This window comes from Schistocerca nitens, chromosome 2, assembly GCF_023898315.1.
Source record: "Schistocerca nitens isolate TAMUIC-IGC-003100 chromosome 2, iqSchNite1.1, whole genome shotgun sequence".
NCBI lineage: Eukaryota > Metazoa > Arthropoda > Insecta > Orthoptera > Acrididae > Schistocerca > Schistocerca nitens.
The window spans coordinates 721,017,739-721,043,512 of record NC_064615.1 but is presented as its reverse complement, the minus strand read 5'-3'; the positions used below and the strand labels follow the sequence as shown (position 1 = coordinate 721,043,512).

General features: G+C 40.8%; 1 protein-coding gene across 1 annotated transcript in view; it reads left to right on the top strand.

Moving 5' to 3' along the window:
* LOC126235282 (putative SLC9B1-like protein SLC9B1P1) overlaps positions 1 to 25,573 on the top strand; it is a 115,958-nt gene extending 90,385 nt beyond the window's left edge. The window contains exons 8-11 of the mRNA XM_049944007.1: positions 5,073 to 5,234; positions 13,683 to 13,826; positions 13,916 to 14,017; positions 22,369 to 25,573. Coding sequence (XP_049799964.1) covers positions 5,073 to 5,234; positions 13,683 to 13,826; positions 13,916 to 14,017; positions 22,369 to 22,560 — 600 coding nt within the window. The 3' untranslated portion in view covers positions 22,561 to 25,573. The remainder of the gene's footprint in view (positions 1 to 5,072; positions 5,235 to 13,682; positions 13,827 to 13,915; positions 14,018 to 22,368) is intronic.
* The last annotated feature ends 201 nt before the right edge of the window (positions 25,574 to 25,774 follow it).

Genomic DNA, 25,774 nt, shown 5'->3' with positions numbered 1-25,774 from the left:
CAATTGGAGACAGATCTGGTGATGAAGCAGCCCAAAGCAACGTGTTGACATTCTGTAGCGCATGTTAGGTTACAACAGCGGTATGTGGACGAACGTTATACTGTTGGAAAACACGCCATGGAATGCTGTTTATGAATAGTAGCACAACAGGTCGAATCACCAAATTTACGTACAATTTTTCAGCCACTTTCCTTGAAGAGTTAGCCTCGTATGAATGTATAGCAGAAACAGAATAAAAATAAAATTAGACAGATTAGAGCTCACACTGAGACTTATCAATAATCGTTCTTCCCACGTATCATTCGTAATGAATGGGGATTGAACAGGGGGAGTGACGGTGTTACACAATGTGCCCTCTACTACACACCACTAAGTGGCCTGCGGGGTACACATGTAGACGCGAATAAGGTACACAGGATCGAGTTTCATCATACCATCAACATACGCTATGGAAGCAGGTGCTATGTTTTTCATGAAATAATTTCTACTGCGTCAGTCGCTTTTTACTAATATTTAATTAGCACGACGTGTTTCGGCAGTATGCTGCCGTCATCAGCTGCATTACAATTAGATGTACATTACATTAACCTGAATTATGATGTTCATTCTCTGGGTTTGCGACAGAGGTTATTCCGGTCCAGATGGTATACCAGTTCCGGTCCAGATAGTATATAAGTCAGGTTCCTTTCAGAGTATGCATCTGCAATAGCTCCACATTTAGCAATTATGTTCAACCACTCGTTCACAGAAAGTTCCGTACCTAAAAACTGGAAAGTTGCTCAAGTCACACCAATACCCAAAATGGGAAATAGGAGTAATCCGCTGAATTATAGGCCCATATCACCAACGTCGGTTTGCACTAGGGTTTTGGAACATATACTGTATTCGAACATATTGAAGTACCTCGAAGAAAACTATTTACTGACACATAGCACGGATTCAGAAAATATCGTTCTTGCGGAACACAACTAGCTCTTTATACTCATGAAGTAATGACTGCTATCGACAGGGGATGTCAAATTGACTCCATGTTTTTAGATTTTCAGGAGGCTTTCGACACCGTTCCTCACAAGCGTCTTCTAACCAAACTGTGTGCCTATGGAATATCGCCTCAGTTGTGCGACTGAGTTCGTGATTTCCTGCTAGAAAGGTCACAGTTCGTAGTAATAGACGAAAAGTCATCGAGTAAAACAGAAGTAATATCCGGCGTTCCCCAAGGAAGTGTTATAGGCCCTCTATTGTTCCTGATCTATATTAACGACATAGGAGACAGTATGAGTCGCCCATTTATATTATTTGCAGATGATGCTGTCATTTACCGTCTTGTAAAGTCATCAGATGACCAAAATGAATTGCAAAATGATTTAGATAAGATATTTGTGTGGTGCGAAAAGTGGCAATTGACCCTGAATAAAGAAAAGTGTGAAGTTAGTCACATTAGTACTAAAAGAAATCCGCTAAATGTCGATTACGCGATAAGTCACACAAATCTGATGGCTGTAATTTCAGCTAAATACTTAGGGATTACAATTACAAATAACTTAAATTGGAACGATCACATAGATAATGTTGTGGGTAGAGCAAACCAAAGACTGCGATTCATTGGCAGAACATTTAGAAGGTGCAACAGATCTACTAAAGAGACCGCTTACACTACACTTGTCCGCCCTATTCTGGAGTAGTGCTGCGCGGTGTGGGATCCGTATCAGGTGGGACTGACGGATGATATTGAAAAAGTTCAAAGAAGGGCGGCTCATTTTGTACTATCACGAAATAGGGGACATGATACGTGAACTGGAGTGGCAATCATTAAAACAAAGGCGTTTTTCGTTGCGACGGGATCTCCTCATGAAATTTCAATCACCATTTTTCTCCTCCGATTGCGAAAACATTCGGTTGGCACCCACCTACATAGGGAGAAATGACCATCACCATAAAGTAAGAGAAATCAAGGCTGACACAGAAAAATTTAAGTGCTCGTTTTTCCCGCGCGCCGTTAGAGAGTGGAACGGTAGAGAGACAGCTTGAAGGTGGTTCATTGAACCCTCTGCCAGGCACTTAATTGTGAATAGCAGAGTCATCACGTAGATGTAGATGTAGATGGATCGAAATATAACTCATACATAAAGATAAATTTATTTTAGTGTGCACCATACGTGGGTTGTATGTTTTAAATAATTTAATTAGCGTATTTACTTACATTTTTGCTGTAAATTTAGGTGTCTCACAAACAGAGCACAGTATCAAACACATCACAGCTTAGCACTATCATATTCAGATGTTTACATCATTCTAGGGATTTTTCAGTTGCTGGGATAGTAAAGACGAAACCTTTACTGTATAGATGTATTTATGCAGTGGCACATATTGAACAATATCATTACTTGGTTAAGATTTTTTAAATAAAATAAGAATTCAATAATAGACAAATTTTTGAAGAAATTTATATTGCTACTTACTAGCTTATCATGTAGAAACTTGTCACTATGTACTGTCAACAAATGAAAATTTCTAATTCTTAGCGCATATCTGTTTAGTGTTCCTTGTCTATTTCACGTAATATATGAATATCATTCATGATATCATTGAATGGGTGGCCAGTGTTTTATGTGTTCACTGTATCTTCTTTGGAGGTCTCTCCCAATTTGACCTACATGGAGGGCTTTGCATGTACTACACAGTAGTTTTGTAATTGTGTGTTTATCTGTCTGGGTGTTTAAGCTGTGTCTCAGCATGTGTTGCAGTGTGTTATGTGTTGTGAAAGCAGCTTTAAAACTGTGCGATCTGACAATGTTTGCTAGTCTGTAGGAGAGTAGGCATGTGAAAGGTAATTGTTTCTTTCTCTTCTGTGTGAGGTTGTCTATAAGCGAGTGACCAAAGCTATTTGCTGCAACTATTTGTTTGGTCAAGCCAAATCCATGGAGCTTCACATGGTTATCCTCATGTATGATACTGGCTCTGTTAACTAATGATCTGCGTGGAGCATGTTTTTATGTCATGGGGTGGCATTATGATCTGTGTGTGGTTGTATCTTTTCGTTACTACTTTTCTGTGAACTTCAAAAGTATGTAAATTATTTTCTTTATGTTGTTCAGGTCTAGGAAGTTGCTGCTGTCACTATTTCCGTATTCAACAGCGAATTTTATACTTTTGTCTTGTTCATTGAGTGTATGGAGTATGTTATTAACATCGTGTCATTATGTACCAAGAGCGATGTATTAGCAACGTAACGTTTGCAATAACTAATTTTATCGATGCAGGTTGATTTTATTACAAGGAATTTTTGCTTGAAGAGGTTGACATATATATTGGCCATTGTATCTGCTGTACTTGAAGCCACTGGAAGACTTTTATATTGCAAGTAAATTATATTTTTGGGTGTGAAATAGTTGTGGTTTAGTACTAGTTAAAGAATATCCTTGAATTCAGCAATTTCGGTTAGTGGTAGTTTTTTATGTTTTATGAGGTTTGATTTGATGACTTCGAGTGATTCTGGATGGTTATGTTTGTGTATAGTTTTGTTATGTCAAATAGTAGTGATTGGTCTGAATGGAGGATGATGTTGCTAATTACTTCTATTAGCTGCTAAATGTTTCTTACTGTGTAGTTTTCAATGTGTGTATATGTCTTGGCTAGTATGTTGATAGGTTCGTTTATAATTTTGTAACCTGGAGTTCACAATTGCTCATAACAGGCGAAATTCTTCGTGTATTTTTGGTCGCGATCTTAGCTTTGATGCCCAAAGATTCATGATTCTTCTCAAGGTCAGATAGGAACAGATGTGTGCTTGTCAGCTGTGATGTGAGTTTTGTCTGAAATGCTTTCGTGGGGTCTTTCTATATTTCACTAAAGCCATTTTTGATAAAGAAATCCAATGTTTTCTGATATATTCTTCTTCTTTAATTATACACAGTGTTTTGTATTTGTTCACCATAGTAGTTATGGCTTCATGGTCACTTGGCTTTTCGTTTATATCTTTGAGTGTTTTCCTGTCCTCTAGCCGGCCGGAGTGGCCGTGCGGTTCTAGGCGCTGCAGTCTGGAGCCGGGCTACCGCTACGGTCGCAGGTTCGAATCCTGCCTCGGGCATGGATGTGTGTGATGTCCTTAGGTTAGTTAAGTTTAATTAGTTCCAAGTTCTAGGCGACTGATGGCCTCAGAAGTTAAGTCGCATAATGCTCAGAGCCATTTGAACGATATTGAACCTGTCCTCTTGTTAGGTATTATAACATCATTTCTGTTTAGTTCGTTGCTTAAGGCTTTCATAGCCTTCTGGGCGATAAGTGTCTTTCTTGTATTGCTTAACTTTGCTATATTTGAAGCATTTCGTGTTGCAGCACTAACTTCTTTTATTATTTTTTATACTTTTGGCGCTGATTTCAGATTGTAAATTATATTTATGCCTTTTATTTAGTAAGTTGTTTTCTCTGCTTCTGAATATGATGTTTGTCTATTTGATAAATCATAAAATTTATGTTTGTGTATGTGTGTCGTTATTAATTTTGTTTTAACTGTATACCTGCTTATTTTTTTATTTGTTGATTTTATGGCACTGATTATGAGTGATCTTCATTTATTCATTAATTACAGGATTAGTGATTATGTCTAGAATAGGTAGGAGACGAGGTACTGGCAGAAGTAAAGCTGTGAGGACGGGGCGTGAGTCGTGCTTGGGTAGCTCAGATGTAGAGCACTTGCCCGCGAATGGCAAAGGTCCCGAGTTCGAGTCTCGGTCCGGCACACAGTTTTAATCTGCCAGGAAGTTTCATGTCTAGAATTGTTATCAAAGCATAGTTGTCGAAGAAATTAGGTAATTCTGTGTGTATGTTCGTAAGTTTCCTACTAAACAGATCATACTCTTTTTGAACAAGTTTCACTTCAGTTTCGAGCGAGCACTTTTCAGCTTTTTGTTTCGGGCTGATTTAGATGTGTTGTGTATCATACTGATCTTGCTGTATCTGGGAGTGATGCCCAGATGTCTCTTTTTGCTTGTTGAACTGTAGTTTAGTCATAGTTTTGAGGAGCTTCAGTTTCTCGTTTTTGTAACGCGACTGCTGCGCGCGCCGTGCTGCAGAGGTTCTGCGTGTCGCTGCGCACGTGGCTGCTGCTGGCGGGCGGCCTGTTGTGCGTGCTGGGCTCGGAGGCGGTGGGCTACAACGGCGCGGGACCGCTGGGCGCCACCGTGGCAGGCTTCGTCGCCGCCGCCGGCTGGCGCAGGCAGGGCTGGCCCCAGACCGTGAGTACAGCCAGCCTGCCTTCTCTGCACTTGTCTGCTACTAGCGGACCTGGCAGTGCTTTGCAATTACTAAATTTATGCGGGAATTGGATACAGTCCTGATCTCCTTCTGTCCTCTTCCCCCTCTCTCTATCCCTGTCCTCCTCCACCCTCTCTTTCCCTTTGCCCTCATTTTCCCCCTTTCCCCTATATCTGTTCATCACCTTGCACTCTCTTCCTTTACATCTCTAACCCACCTCCTCCTCCAACATCTCCCTATTCATATACTCATTATATGTATTTCCTTCCACTTGTCTGCCCATCTTCTCTCCCCACCGTCTCTAACCTTGTTTATTTAGTTATTATTATTATTTTCGATTATTCCCATTTAAAAAGAGCGTTTGAACTTGAATTCCTTTATGATGATTGTTTATGTTTTTTTCTGAGCCCAAATTTTCTTTGTGTGTTCACTGTTTTGTTTCTTTCGCTTCGCTGTCCATTTGCATCCTGGTCTCTTCTGTGTTGTGGTGTCAAATTTATGTTTTTTGATGATGTTCCTGAATTCAGTTCTATTTTCTGCATCATTTACTGTTATGTGTGCTTGTCTGAGGTCCTCTTCAACTTCATTTATCCATTTTGTTTTTCCTCTGCCTGAGTTGATGACTTTAAGAATTCGCTTTGAAATTCTGTTTTCATTCATCCTGTGGATATGTCCGTAGAACTCCATTCTTCTTTTCCTTATTGTATCCGTAATCTTGTCTGTGTATTTATATAATTCTGATGTTGGTCTCTTCTTCCAGATTCCTTGCTCTTGTATCGGGCCAAAAATTTTCCTGCGAATTTTCCTTTCTTGTTTCTCTATTTCTTTGATTTTAGTTTGCCCACCTATTTGTGTCGTTTCAGATGCATACAGTGCCTCCGGAAGTACGACAGTGTTGTAGTGCCTCAATTTTGCGTTAATGGATATAGACTTTTTGTTATAATAGTTCCACGTGAGTTTATATGCTTTCTGTAGATTTTTTTATTCTTTCCCCATCGGTCTTTAGGTTGATCCCTGATAGCTGGATGATTTCTCCCAGGTACTTAAGATGTGGTACTTGTACGATTTTCCCGTGGGTTGTCACAATGGGCAATTTGTCTTGTGGCACTCTTTCTATGTACTGGGTTTTCTCATACGAGATTTACAGGCCAGTTCTTTGTGCAATTTCGTATAACTTCTCTATGGCGTTAGTGGCTTCTTTTCTATTATTTGTGAGAATTGCAAGGTCATCTGCAAAAGCTAAACACTTCACATTGAATCTATTATCTTTTCTAATGCCAATATGGATTCCTTTGACTTCTTTTTCCCATGTCCTGATACGATATTAAAGAGTAATGGTGAAAGTCCGTCACCCTGTCGCACTCCACTTTGGATTTCAGATGATTCAGAGATATCCCCCATAAATTTAACCTTGGAGACTGTGTCAGTTAATGTTTGCCGAATGATTGCTCTTGTCTTTCTGTCAATGCTGAATTCTTCCAGCGTGTTGCAGAAAGCTACTCTGTTATTCAGTTATCACTCGGTTATTATTATTATTATTATTATTATTATTATTACAAACGGAACCTTGAGTGGGAACAGAAGTCAAAATGAATGGATAAATCGGTTGGAATAATAAGTACACGAGGCATGAGAGAGAGAGAGATCTTTCAAACTGCAGGATCAGTGAGGACAGCAGCTTTAATATTTCGCACGGTTTTACTCTACGAACAAGAAGGATTATAAAGTTAGCTGTAAACACAGCTTTCCTGATTCTATTAAAAATGACTGCAAAAAGGAAAACAAAACCGCACATTTTCACTGCACAGCTTAGCATGTTCTTTCTCGCAGCCCGTTTAACAGGAAGTGTTTGTTGTGTAGCGTGTTTCAGTTGTTCGAGTTAAGGTTCACCCAACCGAACCCTTCCTTGAATTTGTGTGAATTAGAACAAAACAATTTCAGTAATATCATGAATTTATTGAAAAGAAATAAACTGATGGTTTAGGCTGTGCTTTGTCTCTGTCAGTCAGCCCGTTGATCGAGAAGGGTTCATCCAACAGAATTTTTCCTTGAATTTGAGTGAATTCGTACAAAAATTTCAGTAAGATCATGAATTTATTCAAATGGCTCTGAGCACTATGGGACTTAACATCTGTGGTCATCAGTCCCATAGAACTTAGAACTAGTTAAACCTAACTAACCTAAGGACATCACACACATCCATGCCCAAGGCAGGATTCGAACCTGCGACCGTAGCGGTCACGCGGTTCCAGACTGAAGCGCCTAGAACTGCACGGCCACACCGGCCGGCCGAATTTATTCAACTGAAACAAGCTGGAATTCATTCATTTCGTGATAATTTGTTGGTGTTTTTAATGCTTTCATTGCAGCACTTCAAGATGAATATTTTTTGTCTCTTCGTCCGGAGTGAAAACAAATAGCGTCGATGGTTTACCGAATCTCGATCACATCACAACTGCCCCTTGCGAAAATACGGCAATTCAAGATTTATTCCACACACTTCCAACGATTTTTTTTGCGATTTATCAATCGTCACTCTGAATGTAAGGTGAATCGGGAACTAGAGGCGCTTTTCATACAAAAATATCAACCAAATTTCCGACTTTTCCGGTGAATTTTCCATCAACGTACCAACCTCGCCTTGAAAATTACGAAAACAACAACAAAAAGTCACCCATATCTATTGAGCAGTTCTCAAGTGATGATCTTTTGTATATGCTGCAATTTTTACTTATTTACATGTACTTCCCCCGAGGGTGGTTGAGCTAGCCGCTCTTCAAGCTCTGAATAAAATATTACGAAATACACAAAAATATATCGACATAAATAAAAACTATTATCTTAATTTTGACGTGATTGGTGAGGTATATCGTCTTGAAACTTCCTGTGAACAGTTTCTAAATGGTTCAAATGGCTATGAGCACTATGGGACTTAACATCTGAGGTCATCAGTCCCCTAGAACTTAGAACTACTTAAACCTAACTAACCTAAGGACATCACACACATCCATGACCGAGGCAGGATTCGAACCTGCGACCGTAGCGGTCGCGCGGTTCCAGACTGAAGCGCCTAGAACCGCTCTGCCACAACGGTCGGCGAACAGTTTCTAGGTGAAGGGTTTGGACGTATATCGGATTGGAGAGGAAGTGGCGTGAGAAAGGATTTAGGACAGTAGTGTAGCGGCTGCTTAACTATTACAGAGACGCGGCTGATAGATTTCGTACGTCATCAAATAACATGAACATCTTTTTGCTTACCGTTCGCTGATTCCATGTCGCCAATTTTGCGTCGAACGTCTTCACCTGAAATTGACTTCAGCATATGCTACCCTAAATTAATCAAATTATCGAATCTGGAGAGTAAAATGGTATCGTCATCTGTACCGAACATTTATGTATTTTCTCCGCCACGCTGTAGGTTTACGGGCAACGGCCTTGCCGCAGTGGATGCGGCGGTTGGCGGTTCCCGTCAGGTCACCGAAGTTAAGCACAGTCTGGCGTTGCCGGCACTTGGATAGGTGACCATCCGGGGCAGCAGGCGCTATTGCCATTTTTCGAGATGCACTCAGCGTCATGATGCCAATTGAGGAGCTACTCGGCCGAATAGTAGGGGCTCTTGTCAAAGAAAACCATCATAACGACCGGGAGAGCGGTGTGCTGACCACACGCCCCTCCTATTCGCATCCTCAGCTGCGAATGACACGGCGGTCGGATGGTCCCGATGGGCCACTTGTGGCTTGACGACGGAGTGCTTTGTGCTTTTGTGTAGGTCTACAGCATTAACGCCAAAGCTACCTCTTAGTATGAATTACTGTAACGATCTCATATCTTCTATATCTGTTTATAAAACTTCTCAAAAATGGAGTTGACATTCTTACAATAACAACCGCGACCAGCGTTCACTAGAGAATACGCGCGTCGTTACCTGTCATACAACGTACAGAGCGAGGACAAAAATATAGAAACACCAAAAACACACCATACTAACGTGCCTAATAAGTTGTAGCAAAACCGTTAGCTTTCAAAACAGCTTCCAGTCGTCGCGGAATGAGTAAATAGAGGTCCTGTATGGTTTTCAAGGCAATCTCGTATGAGGGCGTGCTGGAACTTAATGCCCCTGAATCTTTTATGTGGAAACTCTTAAAGCTTTTTAAACAGAATTAAGGTTATTAACATCCTACATCTTTATTCTTCATGTCTACATATTTATTTCTAAACATAGCCATGCAGGTGACGAACGCATCCCTGCCAACGAGAGACCAGTTTGTTGATATCGTCAGTGTAGAATGTTTAACTTTGTTGATTGAGCCAAAAAACACACCTCTCCTTCCATCGCTCGAAGATGTTCTTTAACTTTCGGAAACAGGTGAAAATCGGACGCGGCCAAGTCAGGACTGTACGGAAGATGATCGATGACGGTGTACCCAGAGCGTCGGACTGTTACAATCGCCGCAACGCTCATGTGTGGGCTGGCATTGTTATGCTAAAAGAAACGGTGCTCCATGTGTGGACGAACTCTTTCAATACGAAAGTAGATTACACCCCACTGTTTCACACGGCCATGTTACACGCTACAGATAGGAGCCCTCTAGCGGCAGAGGGCTGCAAATGAGTAAACATTTCGAATCAAGATGTAGAATGTTAATACTAGAAAATCCAGGATGGAATGTAACAATATTGTGAAAAGGAAAGTTGCTACTCACCATATAGCGTAGATGCTGAGTCGGGATAGACACAACAAAAAGACTGTCACAAATACAGCTTTCGGCCAGTAAGGCCTTCATCAAAATTAGACGACAAACACACACATACACACTCACGCAAACGCAACTCACACACACACATGACTCACGTGTATGTGACTTGCACTCATTGTTCTGACCACGACTGACATTTTGAGCAATCACTTCGTTTCGACACGCCATCTTAACCATATCTTTTCATATCGAGCACTGTGCATCCGACAGAGAAAACGCAAGTGTTTTTGTCCCACACGCATCACTGTGAGATCTGAAGATGTTTGTCTAGAATGTGTGAAATATGGATGACAAACAGTTGCGACAAAAAAAGAATAGAATCTTTTGAAATGTAGTGCTACAGGAGAACGCAGGAAATCAGATGGGTATATTAGATAAATAATGAGGAGATAATGAACGGAAACTAAATTTATAGCACATCTTGACTAAAGAGTGGGAACGCCAATATGACGTACTCTGATGCGTCAAAGAACAGTTAATTTGATAGGGAGGGATGTGTTTTGCGCCGTCGGCCTTCGAGCTAGTTTGACGTGGACCACAATGAACTCCTCTCTTGCACCAACCTCTTCATCCCAGGATATCATTTGCACCCTACACTTTCAATTATTCGTTGGATGTATTGCAATGTCTTCCTTCCCCCTACAGTTTTCATCCTGTACAGTTCCCCCTAGCACCATGCACGTTATCACCTGATACCTAAAACACACGTTGTGCAACCCTGTCCTTTTTTGTCGGTGTACTCCACATGTCCTATCTTCCCCAATTCTGCGGAGAACCTCCTCATTTCTTATCTTATCAATGCACCTAATTTTTGCATCTTTCTATAGCACTACATCTCAAATTTTCTTCAGTGATCTTTTTCGTTTTCGCCGGCCGGAGTGGCCGTGCGGTTCTGGGCGCTACAGTCTGGAACCGAGCGACCGCTACGGTCGCAGGTTCGAATCCTGCCTCGGGCATGGATGTGTGTGATGTCCTTAGGTTAGTTAGGTTTAATTAGTTCTAAGTTCTAGGCGACTGATGACCTCAGAAGTTAAGTCGCATAGTGCTCAGAGCCATTTGAACCTTTTTTTTTTTTTTTAGTTTTCCCCCCAACCGAAAGTCCCCTGCCATACAATGCTGTACTCCAAACGACACTCTCAGAAATTTTTTCCTCATATTCGGGCTATGTTTAATATCAGAAGACTTCTTTTGGTCTCGACTGTCCTGTTTGCTTGTGATACTCTCCTTTTTGTGTAGTCCACGCTTCGTCCGTCTTATGTTACTTCGCTTCGTCTATTTCGTACTCACCAATTTTGATGTTAAGTTTATCGCTAATCTCACTTGCTCTATTCCTCATTACTTCTTCAGTTTACTCTCGAGCCTCAGTGTGTGCATATTAGACTGTTCATTCCACTCATGATGTCCTGCAATGTTTCTTCACTTTCACTGAGGACTTCGATTTAATCTGCGACTCTCATCATTGATATTCTTTCAATCTGAATTTCAGTCTCACTCATGAAACTTCCCTTTATTCCCATCATCGCTTCTTCGATGTACAAAGTGAACAGTAGGATCCAAAGAATACGTCCCCATGTTACACCCTTTATACCCTTTTTAATCCGGGCACATCGTTCTACCTGTTCCACTCTTGTTGTTCCCTCTTCGTCCTTGTTGAGATTGTGTATTACCCGTATTTACTTACAGTTTATCCCTATCTTTTCAGAATTTTCTGCACAGATTAATTTTTCGTGATTCTCTAAACCGATAAAGCAAATATCGGAAAATTGCTTTGAAAAAGACCACTAATTTCTTACACTCTTCTTATGTATCCGAGTTTATATTGTCTCCTATGATCTAGCTTCTTTCCATCATTCTTTTTACTTAGCAACGTGTATAGAAGATGTTAATGCGTAATTCTTAATGTTTACTTATTAGTTAAGTTTTATTAATGATATATCTGAGAATTACGTCTGGAGCACAACATCACACGGAAATGAGAAGCAGGAAAACCGGAAAGTAATGCAATCGATGCGTCTGAAATGTGTTATTACAGGATCATGCAGGAAATTAAGTTAAGATGAGAAATGTAAACTCTTTTCAGAATCAGAGAGAAAGGAGATACATGGAGAGACATTAACTACAAGGAGATACAGATTGATAGGACATCTTCTATGAGACTAGATGGCGGTGTGAAGGGGAAAAATCTAGAAGATAGAGATTTGAACAGAGACAAGAAATAAATGAGGAAGTTTGAAGGGAGTTTGGAAGAGGAGAAGAAATAATCGTGGTGGACGGCATCAAATTAGCCAGAAGAGTAACGACACAAAATTACGATTAAAAAACAAAAAGTGAACACAAACAATGTTTTCGCACGTTCGACAGTTATTTGTTCCATTGTATCTAACAAAACGCAGTGCAGGTGAAGATACCGTAACTGAGTTTTTCTTCTCAGTGAGATCTTTTGTGCATAATACACTGAGGTGACAAAAGTCGTGGGATATCTCCTAATATTGTGCGGGATCTCCCTTTGTCCGACATAGTGCACCAACTCAGCGTGGAATGGACTCAACAAGTCGTTGGAAGCCCCTTCAGAAATATTGTGCCGTGCTGTGTCTATAACCTTCCATAACTGCGGAACTGTTGCTTGTGCAGGAGTTTGTGCACGAACTAACCTCTCGATTATGTCCCTTAAATGTTCGATGTTGAGCAATCTCGCTGACCGAATCATTCGCTTCTCGAATTTCCCGGAATGTTATTCAAACCAATTGCGAACAGTTGTGACCTGGTGACATGTTTGGGAACATGATGTCCATCATTGGCTGCAAATGGTCTCCAAGTAGCCGAACATAACCATTTCCAGTCAATGGTCGCTTCAGTTGGACCAGAGGACCCGGTCCATTCCATGCAAACACAGGCCACACCATTGTGGAGCCACTACTAGCTTGCAGAGCGCCTTGTTGACAACTTGGGTCCATGGGTTCGTGGGGTCTGCGCCAAGCTAGAACCCTACCATCAGCTTTTTCCAAGAGAAATCGGAACTTATCTGACCAGGCCACAGTTTCCTAGTAGTCTAGAGTCCAGCCGATATAGTTACGAGACCAGCAAAGGCGCTGCAGGCGATGTCGTGCTGTCAGCAAATCCACTCTCGTCAGTTATTGGCTGTCATAACCCGTGAACGTCAAACTTCGCCGCACAGTCCTAACGGATACGTTCGTCGTATGTCCCACATTGATTTCTTCAGTTATGTCACACTTAGTTGCTTTTCTGTTAGCACTGACAACTCTACGAAAACGCCGCTGCTCTCGGTCGTTAAGTGAAGGTCGTCGGTCACTGCATTGTCCCTGGTGAGAGGTGATGCCTGAAATTTGGCATTCTCGGCACACTCTTCACACTGTGACTCTCGGAATGTTGAATTCCCAAATGGATTGTCCCATGCATCTAGCTCCAACTACCATTATGCGTTCAAAGTCTGTTAATTCTCGTCGTACCACCATATGAGTACAAATACAAATAACAGCTTCGCCAATACACTGCCCTTTTATACCTTGTGTATTCGATAGTACTGCAATCTGTATATGTGCATATCGCTATTGTGTGGTTCTTGTCACCTCGGTGTAGCTGCTGCAAACGCTTGGACATACCGCTGTGGCGTTCCTTAAATCGATGAATGACATGAATTTTATTCCATTGCAGAGCCCTGTGTCACAGTCCTTCAAAACGATCTGGGCATTCTTCCAACCAGCGCTGTTTGGCCTCATTGGTGCGGAGATCAACCTCTTTGAGCTGGAAGGGGATCGTGTCGGACTCGCCATAGCGTGTTTGGCTATTGCCCTCACGGTAAAGTGGAAGTCTATTGAGCAGTAATGTGCTGAGCTCGTGTTCTGTAAACTCCGGTTCGTCAGCATCGCTGTGCTTTTTTGTTTCAGTGCCGAATCCTCATTTCCGTCGTCATTGCTTTCGGCGCTGGCTTCAATGTGAAGGAGAAAACGTTTCTGGCGTTTGCATGGTTGCCGAAGGCTACTGTTCAGGTATTAATCAGAAACAGTCGAAGGATATTGAAGTATAGTATAATATTGGCCCTATAGTAAGTTACCATGGCACACATGCGGCATCCCTAAATTAGAGGAAGAAATAAAAAATGAAAAAAACATCGCGCGAAAATAAGTCGCACACTGATTCAGAGGAGAGTACCAGAAATTTACTTGTACTTGCGTGTAAAACTTAGGTGTGTACCGTAAACATTTGCTCTATCATAATCATGTATTACACGTTGGCACCTAGCGTACCGGTACGATATTTTGTCATATTCACTGTTATCGCTATCAGGACCGGCATTCACTTTATTGATATCACTCTTACTTCTATCATTTTCTTCATTCTCGTCCCTAGTATGCCATACTCGCTGCTATTCGGCGCATTCGATATGCAGCATTTCATGAAACCCTTGCTAATGGACTCAGATTATCTGGAGGCCTACGAAAGAAGAATCCGTTCGCACAGAAATATAACGATGGCTTCTTAATCTTACCAGACGGTGTAAGGGCATGGTCTTCTTCCAGGAGCCAATCTGAATACATTTCTCGGCGGCTGTACTTGAACGGCTTACTTTCGAACTCGTCTGGCACCTGCAGTTTGAAGTCATTTCTCTGGTGTTACGACAAGGTCTGTCTTCTGTGCAGTTAGTTTATCTTTCACTTCAACAGTTGGATTCCCTTTATGACATCCAAAATTAACATGGCTGTCTTAGAAACCAGTGCCCCAGGTTTGCGATTACAAATAGTAAACAGCCAGTCAACTATTAGTTACGTCGGCATCCAGCACTTTGCTTGGCAGCAAATTACTGAGCCCTTAGGGAAGTTTTCTTTGGGCATAGTTTTTCTCGTCAGAATGACGAAATGGGGTAGCATTCTCCTATAGGCCAACATAGGCCAGTCCACACTTTCTTCCGGCCACATTGTTGGTTGTCATTTTGGTACAACACACAATTCTAAGTCTGAAGCTTGAATCGTAACCGCACTGAGTTCCTTGGTTACATCATGTTTTTCGCTCTAAATGGTGGCTGACATCGGCATATATCAAACATTCTTACCAGTATCCAATTGAAATTGAATTATAATCTAACGAAACAATATTACTAGACCAACACAATGTTAACGCCAATAAAATATCATAAAAGTTTTCACTATTGTGTAACAAAATGCCTTGCCGCCAGTTTCGGCTACAGACACTTGATGTATTGTTGCAAAGCCGCAACCTAACTTCTCGAAGGTGAAACCTGGATAAAAAGTGCGGCTTATTTTCGGCCCAGTAAGGTAATACTACATTTCGTTCTTTTTAAAGGTCTACATATGCTGTAATAACAACTGCTTGAAACAAACTGAATATTAATCAAGTTTTTACACTCACCATAAGTTCTGTGTCACATAGTATAAGAGTTCGTTTTACAGCTTCTGTAAAATGCCACTGTCGTTTCTTCTGATTGTTATGGCACGTACCAGTTTACAACCGTGAAATGCACGAGTGATTGTGCAGTAGTCCTTACCTGCTTGCCCTCTGTTCTACAGGGTTACTGTAACACTTTCCTGCAATTCTAGTGGTACTTCTGATGTGTCATACTTCATCGTTTAACTCAAAAACTGGCTCTGAGCACTATGGGACTCAACTGCTGAGGTCATTAGTCCCCTAGAACTTAGAACTAGTTAAACCTAACTAACCTAAGGACATCACAAACATCCATGCCCGAGGCAGGATTCGAACCTGCGACCGTAGCGGTCTTGCGGTTCCAGACTGCAGCGCCTTTAACCGCACGGCCACTTCGGCCGGCGCTCATCGTTTAACTGCTCCTTATTTAAGAGTTTCAAACGATTCAACCAGTTCCCATAATGAGTTACCCGAGCCTTTTGCCTTTTGAGATGTGAGTAGGCGACAGTGACATTTTCACCCTAAAAAGAAAAAAAATAATCACTAGCTCTTTTCCAGTAAACGCAAACCAGATAGTAGCTGATCCACTACTCATATTCTGGTGCTCCCCTGATAACCATACTGGCTTCCCCAGCACCTGTCGAGACTTTCGGACCAATCCTGACATTGTACTTCCGAGGGTGTGTCTTCGAAAGTACTTCATAGCCGAATTCATCCCTTTCAACCAAATGGCACCTGTGACGCCCCTAACAGTAATTGCTGCAACATCACACCAAAAGAGCATAAGGACACACAACCATTAACTACCTTAATGCTACCACTAATGGCACACCAACACAATTCACAACCACACTCTGCTACCACTGTGGGACGCTTTTAAACTTGACCCAAGATTCAAATGGTTCAAATGGCTCTGAGCACTATGGGACTTAACTTCTGAGGTCATCAGTCCCCTAGAACTTAGAACTACTTAAACCTAACTAACCTAAGGACATCACACACATCTATGCCCGAGGAAGGATTCGAACCTGCGACCATTGCGGTCACGCGGTTCCAGACTGTAGCGCCTAGAACTGCCCGGCCACCCCGGCCTTGCCGCAAGAGAATCAGGCAATGTTACAATAAGGGGGTACAAATGAATATAAAATCTATCAACACAGTAATCCCTCTGAGTCCATTCATGTTACACAAAAGGGCATGAACTGAGATACACAAATAACAATGCACAGTGAAAACATAAAGATACTCAGTACCAGAAGTCATCCCAAAACCAAATTTCGAAGATACCCGACCAAAGCCAACACCCTACTTAACTCTAAACAGACAAAAGAATATAGATAAATTCTCAGTGGAACCAATGCTCTACACATTCCGCAGCACACAGAATATCAAAACGGTAAAGCAATAAAATCCCTTGGCACATTTCCTTCAGGTAGTACTCTTTCAGTTGAATACACTAGACCTAACAGCGGCCGCCTTGTTTCTCAGCTCGAAATCAATATGCAGCTCAAATAGGCCAGCCCTGCCTCGTTCGTGTGCACTACAGCCAGCACTTACTCCTCTTAACTGTAGTGGCGCAGCAACCAGCACTACACGCCTGGCTTCACTGCATTCCCTCGGTTTGCTAAGCCAAGCATCGTCCGCTACTCCTGCCGGAACAATGAGCATTGTTGACAGCAAGCGCCTATCAGGCTTGGCTGTCCGTCTGACAGGATACCTCGCTGCTCCACCACATGTTTCTCGCTTCGTCTGTCCAGGAGGCAGGCCTCGCCCTACAAACTGCTAGAAGTGTTCCATTCGCTGGCGGATTCCCTTCTGCCTCCACTCCACCGTGGCCACCTGTTGCCAACCGGTGGCTGCCTTGTTTGGCTCTGCTCGCAACATCTCACATGTTTAGCAGCCACATCCAACTGAACACTCACCACCAGCGGCGGGAAAGACAAATGTGCTTCACTTCACGGCACAGTTTTGAACACCAAAACATCAGAGCAGGTCCTAATTTCTAAATCTTCAGGTAATTTTAGTAAATCTGAAAATACTGATGAATTGTCTGAGCTCGTTTACCGTTTTTTAACCCTTTGTACAGTAATTTTATTTCTTCCACATTAGTCTATATACATCCTTTTGGTAAGTTTCTAGACAGCTCTTCCCGATCGTTTAGATTTTCAGTATATCTGCGTTATCTGCATCTTCATGTCTTATCTCTCATCCAACAGTAATGTGGTGCCGTTTGTGAACAATCCGTCGTCTTAACACGGTTCCCATGTGTGCTTTGTAGGTTACCGTCTTTATGTTATACTGGTGCAGAATTTTGCATAATATTATTTTCTGTGATGACAGTCTTCCCCGATGCAGTATCGTGTTTCTCTCTCAGCCAGTCAGATTTTCCTTTGTTTTATGATTTCATTTCCAAGCGACATGCACACTGCCAGACAAAAAAGTGAAGCACTCAGAACACATGGTTCCATTGTGTAGCTTTTTACATGTACACGCCTTCAGTTGGATGTAAATGCTTCGCAGTTTCGTGTAATAGGTTAAATGACCACTAGAATGCATTTAGTGGTGTTCACATTTAGTTTTGGTACCACGCCTGATAGGTTATACGGTGCAGGGTGGGGAGAATAAAAGTGGCCAAGAGAACAGGGTTCCAGGGTACAAAGAAAACACAGCAAAGGAAAGGAGATACAGTACTAACCTGACCATAGATAATGTTGAAAGTGACCACTATTCATCTCATGGCACTTCTGGGCCCTGGTCAACAAGTTGCTGAAGCAGAGAGAAGCTGAACTGCTGGAATTGCTGCAGTCTCATCCCAAATGTTCTGCTACAGTTCTTGAAGACCACGAGGATTGTTGCGATACACCTTAGACTTGAGGGCTCCCCTCACAAAGTAATCACACACTGACAGATTAGATGGCCTGGGTGGCTATCTCCATCCCTTTGCACAGCTCTACTCACACTCACACAGCCCGCTCTACACTCTGAGTCAGAGTGTGCATACATGTGGTGTGGTTACATGCATACATTCACGTCCAATCGTATTCCCTCGTCCGGTCCACTTTTATTTGCCCCACCCTGTATAAGAAGTGTGAACAATGTCCCATTTGCAGGTTGCCATTAACACAACAACACAAATGGATGCATTTGGTGTGGTTCCATGACTGGGAAGCATAGACTGCTGATGAATGGTGTCGTATTCTGTTCAGTGATGTAACACGGTTCCATACTTCCCCAGATGACTGTCGTCGAGGAGTATGGCGACGCTCTGGGGAAAAGTCCTATTCTTCCAAAGTTTTGGAGAGGCATGGCAGTGTACTCTGGTATCATTGGGTGTAACTTCAGGTCACAGCCAGTAGTGATGAGGGAACTCTGATGACACAACAATATGTTGCTGACAGCATACTTCTTCACGTGTCATCCTTCAAGCGACAGTATCGTGGTGCGGTTTATCAACAGTACACCGCTCGTCTGCACATGGTACGTGTCTCTGTGAACTGTCTGTGTGATGCTGAGATACTCCCGTAGCCAGCAAGATCCCCAGAGCTGATAGAAAATGTGTGGGAGTAGCTCGGACATCAACTCTGTCCCAGTGCCAGTGTCCAGGATATCAAGGCCAGTTGCAAAGCTGGAAAGGATACAAAGGCATTATGACACCCTTACCAATTTGCACCGACAAGTGGGCTCATACTGCGAATTTCTTTATAAATTTGACCCGATATTGTAATCATTGAAAATACCACATAGCCTTTCAGCCCATGAGGTTTCATTACATTTTCGTCTCCCCTTCTGGGTGCTTCACTTTCATTGTTAGAGTGTGTGTATTGCTTACTATGCATTGTGTACCTTGCACTTCCCTCTTTGATTATGTGTACATTTCCCACCTCTGCCCTTGGTGATTGATACGGGTATCATAACCTTGAGAGATGCATGGTTATGGATTTGGAGTGAATTATGAAACTTGCTGTCAGTGAATACGGTGAAATTATACCGATCTAAAGCTTCGTGTATTTGGCTTCGATTAGATGGTCGACGATTCAGTATTATCAGCAATGCGCCAGAGATGCCTGAAATTCTAAAACATACTATTCTGCATTTTTCTCTAGTTTGTTATCAGCAGCCATAATGAAAAATTCAGTATACACTATAGACTTAGAGCATTACTGGGAGTAAAGTGGCCTTCCTGATTTTTAACATCACTTTGAAGTATAATTGGAACAACCTGGAATAACCTTTATTGCTACATCTTTTAAATGCAATCAAAAACTAAGTCAGCTATCAATTCTGAATCCAAGATGTATTACCGCCTATCAACAGTTGTCTATGCTTTACCTGAAAGACAGAAGGCGTTGCAGTTTATTTCCTGCCTTTGGTTACAATGATGATATAGTCACAGGAGTGGTATCCAAACACAGAATTATATCAGAAGAATTATAATGATTCTAGGTCCACGAATAGTAGATGCTCATCATGTGTAGATCCTGAAAAGAGCAATAATCCCATTGAAGAGGAAAAAGGAAGAAAAGCAAAACGAATATTGGAAAAACAAAAGTTCAGGAAACACTTCTCTGTCTGAATTGGGGAAAATTGATCAATAGGCCATAGAAATTAAAACTTTCAAGTTTGCCAATGACATTGTAATTCTGTAAGAGAAGCTGAACGACTTGGAAGAGCAGTTCAACGAAATGGATTATGTCTCGAAAATAAGCTATGAGTATCAAGGGTAATGGAATAAAGGCAAATTAAGTCAGACAGTTCTGAGAGAATTATATTACGATATGAGCCACTGAAAGTGGTATATGAGTTTTGCTATTTGGGCAGCAAAGTAACTCCCAGTGGCTGAAGTAGAGAAGATATAAAATACAGAGTACCAGCAGCATGAAAAACGTTTCTGCAAAAGACAAATTTGTTAATACTGAATATAAACTTGAACGCTACAAAGACTTTTCTAAAGGTGTTTGTCTGGAATGTAGCTGTGTACAGAGAGGCGACGTGATGATAAACCACCCAGAGAAGAACGGAATAGAAGATTTTGAAATATAGTGCTACAGGAGAATGCTGAAGATCAGATTGTTAGATTGAATAACAGATGGGAAGATATTGAATCGAACTGGGAAAAAACGATGTAGGATAAATTGACTTAAAGAAGGGATCCGTTGATAGGACACATCTTGAAGCTCCAAGGAATCGGCTACTTGATAAACACGTGAAATGTGGAGAAGGCAGGAATAAATACTATAGAGGGAGACTAACAATTGACTACAGTGACCAGGTTCAAATAAGTAGTTTGTAGTAGCTATGCAAAGATGTGGAGATTTGTATGGGACTGACTAGCATGGAGAGCTAAGTAAAACCTATCTCCAGACTGAAGGCCACCATAATAACAATATGCTGTTGAACGGCCGTTACGGGTTCCTCTCTCTGTCCTTCTACAACTGATAAATTGCTCCATCCTCAATTTCATTGACGGTGGCGAGAGGTTTGACTACACTGACGGAAAGAAAACCGCAATACCAAAAAAATAATTAACATAGAGTAATGAACTTTCAGTAATAGATTTGTTTAGGTAACATATTTAAGTGATTAACATTGCAAGATCACATGTTGAAGCACGTCTGAGGTAAGTCATTGCAAATGTGAATGCTGATATATTAATAACCAGTGTAACTGCCAGAATGTTGAAACCTAGCATGCAAATAAGCTTGCATTGTGCTATACAGTTGCTGGGTGTCAATGTATGGGATTGTTGCACTTGCTCGGTCAATACAGGGACGGTTAATGCTAGTTGCAGAAGACACCGAGTTGTCGTTCGATGGTGTCCCATAAGTGCTCGACTGGAGGTGGATCTGGTGATCGAGCAGGCCAAGGCAGCATTTCGAGGCCCTGTAGAGCGTGTTGGGTTACAACAGCGACATGTGGGCGACCGTTATCCTGTTGGAAAGCAACCCCTGGAATGGTATTCATGAATGGCAGCACAGCCAGATTGACGTACAGATTTGCAATCAGGATGGATTGGATAACAGCGAGAGTGCTCCTGCTGCCATGTGATATCGCACTAGGAGTAGGTCAAGTGTTGTCTACCATGCAGACAGATTGGCTGTAGGCCCTTAAGCGACCACAGCTGGTCTCACCAAAGCACAGTCATCACTGGTTCCAAGGCAGAACCAGCTTTCATCAGACCTTTACCCTACCCTCCAATGGGCTCTTGTTTGACACCACAGATGTCGCAAACGACGATGATTCGGAATGCAGACTTTAGGGTGTGTCTCTCAGAGCTGTCCTTGAAGTAACCAATTTGTGACAAGTCATTGTGTTGTGTCACTGTGGTGCCAAATGCTGCTCTAATTGCTGCTGCAGATGCAGTACGATGTGCCAGAGCCATACGCTGAATGTGATGGTCATTCCTCTCGGTAGTGCCATGTTGCCGTCGAGAGCCTAGTCTCCTTGCGACTGTACACTGTCGTGACCACCGCTGCCAACAGTCATTTACAGTGGCTACATTCCTGCCAAGTCTTTCTGCAGTATCGCAGAAGGACATCCAGCTTCTTGTAGCTCTTTTACACTATCTCTTTCAAACACAGTGAGGTGATAATAATGGGGTCTTTGTCGCCTTAAAGTCATTCCTGGGTAACATCACCTCACCACGTCCAGTCCCAAAGGTAACTAACGCTCACGACTGTTACAGCGTATGTTTAAAGCGAACCTGATTTCCTTGGTGGTGCAACTGGTGGTGCGATGTTTTTCCCATCAATGTGTATACTTGTTAGTTTTTTAAATATCTTTGTAACTTTAATATATTTATAATGTGTCAAAGGCTAGAGGGTTGCAGGGCAGGCATTCACAATTGTCACAGAGTCCCACTGTGTAACGTTGCCTTTGTCATGCTGTGTGGGTCGTAATAAGAACATGGACCATGTTGAGAATGAGCAAGGTATTCTGTGTGGTCCCATGTGTGTTCCAGGCGGCGCTGGGACCAGTGGCGCTGGACATAGTACGCTCGATGGTGCAGCCAGATTCAGATCAGCTGCTGTGGGCACGAACCGTGCTCGAGATGGCTGTCCTCGCCATTTTGCTGACTGCACCCATTGGATCTGCTCTCATCATGCTGCTGGGGCCACGTCTTCTTCCACTAGATGCTCAACGTCCTGTCTGAGGTTACCACAAGATTGAGTGTGTGGCGACCCACACACACCCAGAAGAAAGCCATAAGGGTACAAGATGAAGACAAGACTAGGCTTGGCACAATGTGAAAATAACATGGATTGCACCTTTCTGAAGTCTTACACATGCTATGGTTCATTTCTCAAACAGTATGATGGGTGCTGTTATAATTGCTTTCTGACAGATACTGTCCATCAATGGACATTTGTGCTAGAGGAAGTACAGGTGTGGCAGCATCATATATGTAATGAGCTAGCAAGAATTGTATAATGTGATAAGGGATTTATTACACAGTATATTTTAAGAGGAGAAGCATTAATAAAAATATGCTGCCTTTCAATAAACTTTCTATAGATTTCTGACTGTATTATCTTGTAATAAGGATACATTTTTTTGACAACTGACACGTCATTTTTATTAAGGTTTGTACCATTTCAACTCTCACATAATAATTGTTAGCGTATTTCAGCGGAAAGGACAGTGTTCTAGTACTATTCATGGTCTAAGAAACCCACTTTACATTTTTTCTTGAAGTTCATCCAAGATTCTTTGAGCAAAATATATAGCAAAAACCTTTAGGGACAAAATAAACTCTAAATTACTTGGAGATTGCCACGAATTGGGGGAAATGAAGCCAACTTTGTCATTTCAAACAGAAAGTTTGTACAAAATTGTCATTGTTGAATAGAAATCTTAATAATGAACTTTCTTTTGTTTCAAAATATGTTGATGTAATCAAAAAGAGATCTTGCTGCTAATGAACTGAACAGTAGTGAAGGAATGATAAATAAATTTCATTAGATAATGGATGTGATTAAATTACCTTCTTAACATTGCACGGACAATGTATTTTCATCTCACACTTTTAATTTAATGGTGAGTAGTACTTGGAATTTCTCCAATAGAGAATCATGGATTTATGGAGTTTCTGCATGACTTCCCAATAGCAATATCCTTGTTAATATGAGTGCAACAAGGTGGCTGGTAGTCTCGTTTTTGCATAGTAGACAGGTGTATCTGAAAGCAATTTTTTCTCATCAAAACTTTTGTGAGTAGGAAGAATGTTACTAGTGGCATAGCCAACCCAGTCATCAAGGTTAACTTCCTTTGATATTTTTTTCTTAAGTGGGGCATGTGAGCTGTGGATCGAAGAATCTATCTGTCAACAGTATTCTACAGTGATAAATGAAATAGAAGAGCGATTGTGGGAGTATGCAGGTAATTGCTTGCTGTAGACATACATATTATACTTTGTGTAAAAGATGAGGCATAACTGTCTTTAGAACAATGTGTAGCATGATTTGTGCATCTCTTGTAAAACATTGAAAGCAGTCAAATCGGATTCAGCAATGATTTATAACCATAACATTTTTTTCTGATTTAATATACGAATTTGCAGATAAAAAGACAAAAGTATGAGTATTAAAATTGCAAACTGAATGAAAACCTTTTTCATCACCACAGAATTAAACAGTTATTTGTAAGCAACTCCATTATCCTTAAAGATTTCTGTGTCTTTCTGTTTTGCTCAATTCACTATGGCAAAAAAGTTTTATTAATCTTATTATCAGATCACCACAATATATCAAAAATATTCATAGTACATTCGGATTTGATCTTGGTATTGAATAACTTTAATTTTTCCCATTTTTTGTGTGAAAATCTGAAGCTGTGCTTATTTTCTCCAATTTGCATTAGATGTCAAGCATGAAGGGTTTGCCATTCAAACTGTCATTACAGGTCCACCTGAGACAATTAAGAAGAGACATTTCAGTGAAGGTCATCTGGAATAATGGACAAAACCTTTTTTTATGTTGTCATAAATTCTAAAGAATTTTACTGACATGACTCCAAATGCAGAAGTTCACAAACATACTTAAGTTACAGTTTCATTGGTTCCTTTGATAGTGTTAGCTGAAACAAACAACGATGGGAATGCAGTTCAGATAGGTGCAAAGAGTGATTTTGTTCTTAACATCAACTTTTATATACTAACTTAAACTATGTCATCTGATTCAGTATAATTCTGTGGGACACTAGTCCTACAAGATAATAATGTAACAGACACTTAGCAATAAAAAGAAAATACAACAAAAAACTTATAAATTTGAAATGCAGGACTTGACTGTTAACAAAATGTAAAGTGTAGACACTATCAGATTTATGGCTTATAAAAATATTCAAGAATGGAAACTTGTATTTCATTATATTTTCTGTTACTCCCAGATTCACAAGACTATATTTGCTAGCAGGCCCATATTAATGAATGTGTATAGAACATGTGAAATTTGTGCGCGCGCACACACACACACATACACTGTAGGAGACACAGACCATTTACACAAATTTTCATTTATGGAAGATTTTTGAAGTCAGTTTAATGTCAGGAAACAAATTCGTAACTTTTGACTGATTTTGTAGACGACTGCTGTAACAAAACTATTTGCCACTATAAAAAGTTTAGAAATTTTGCATTTGATATACAGAAATGAATTAAGGCACCTCTTACAAATATCAAATTACTTATAACTAAATAAATCAATGCTTTATAATCAGTTAACAAATTTCATAACAATTTCTGAGATGTACCTTCACCCAGACATTTACCAATATATAAATGAGAAGCAATACAATGGAGTTCAGTAATGTTCAAGATGTTTATTATAGTCAAAAATTGAGATAACTGTCATACTTACTATACTAAGCAAAGGATTTAGATGCTTTAACTAACATGTGTACAAAATACAAATAAAGTAAGTGTACAGGAAAGTCATTTTCTTATTATCGTATACCAATAGTAACAATAATATCAAAAATAGTACTATGGCACAATTTCTAAAGCTTTTTCATATTTATCACCAGGTTTTTATTTTTCCATCTGGACTGCTCTCAGTAAATCACTAATAAACACTCTTGAACTGTTGTCCCTTAGTGGAAACAATGTGCACGGTACTGTAAAATATTATTATTGTTATTATATCGTTATAAACTGGATTTTAAGGTCAATATCATGTATTCAAATAATATGCTAACTTGAATATATGTTGTAATTTTGTCATTTCTCATAAAACTTGTTTTATTATACATATTTATGCTTTTTTGGCACTTCTGTGAATAAATATAACATCTTCAAAGATAGTTACTCATTTTTATCATGTGTTTCTTGACTATTTATTCTTAGATTTCATGGTCATTATAGATATATT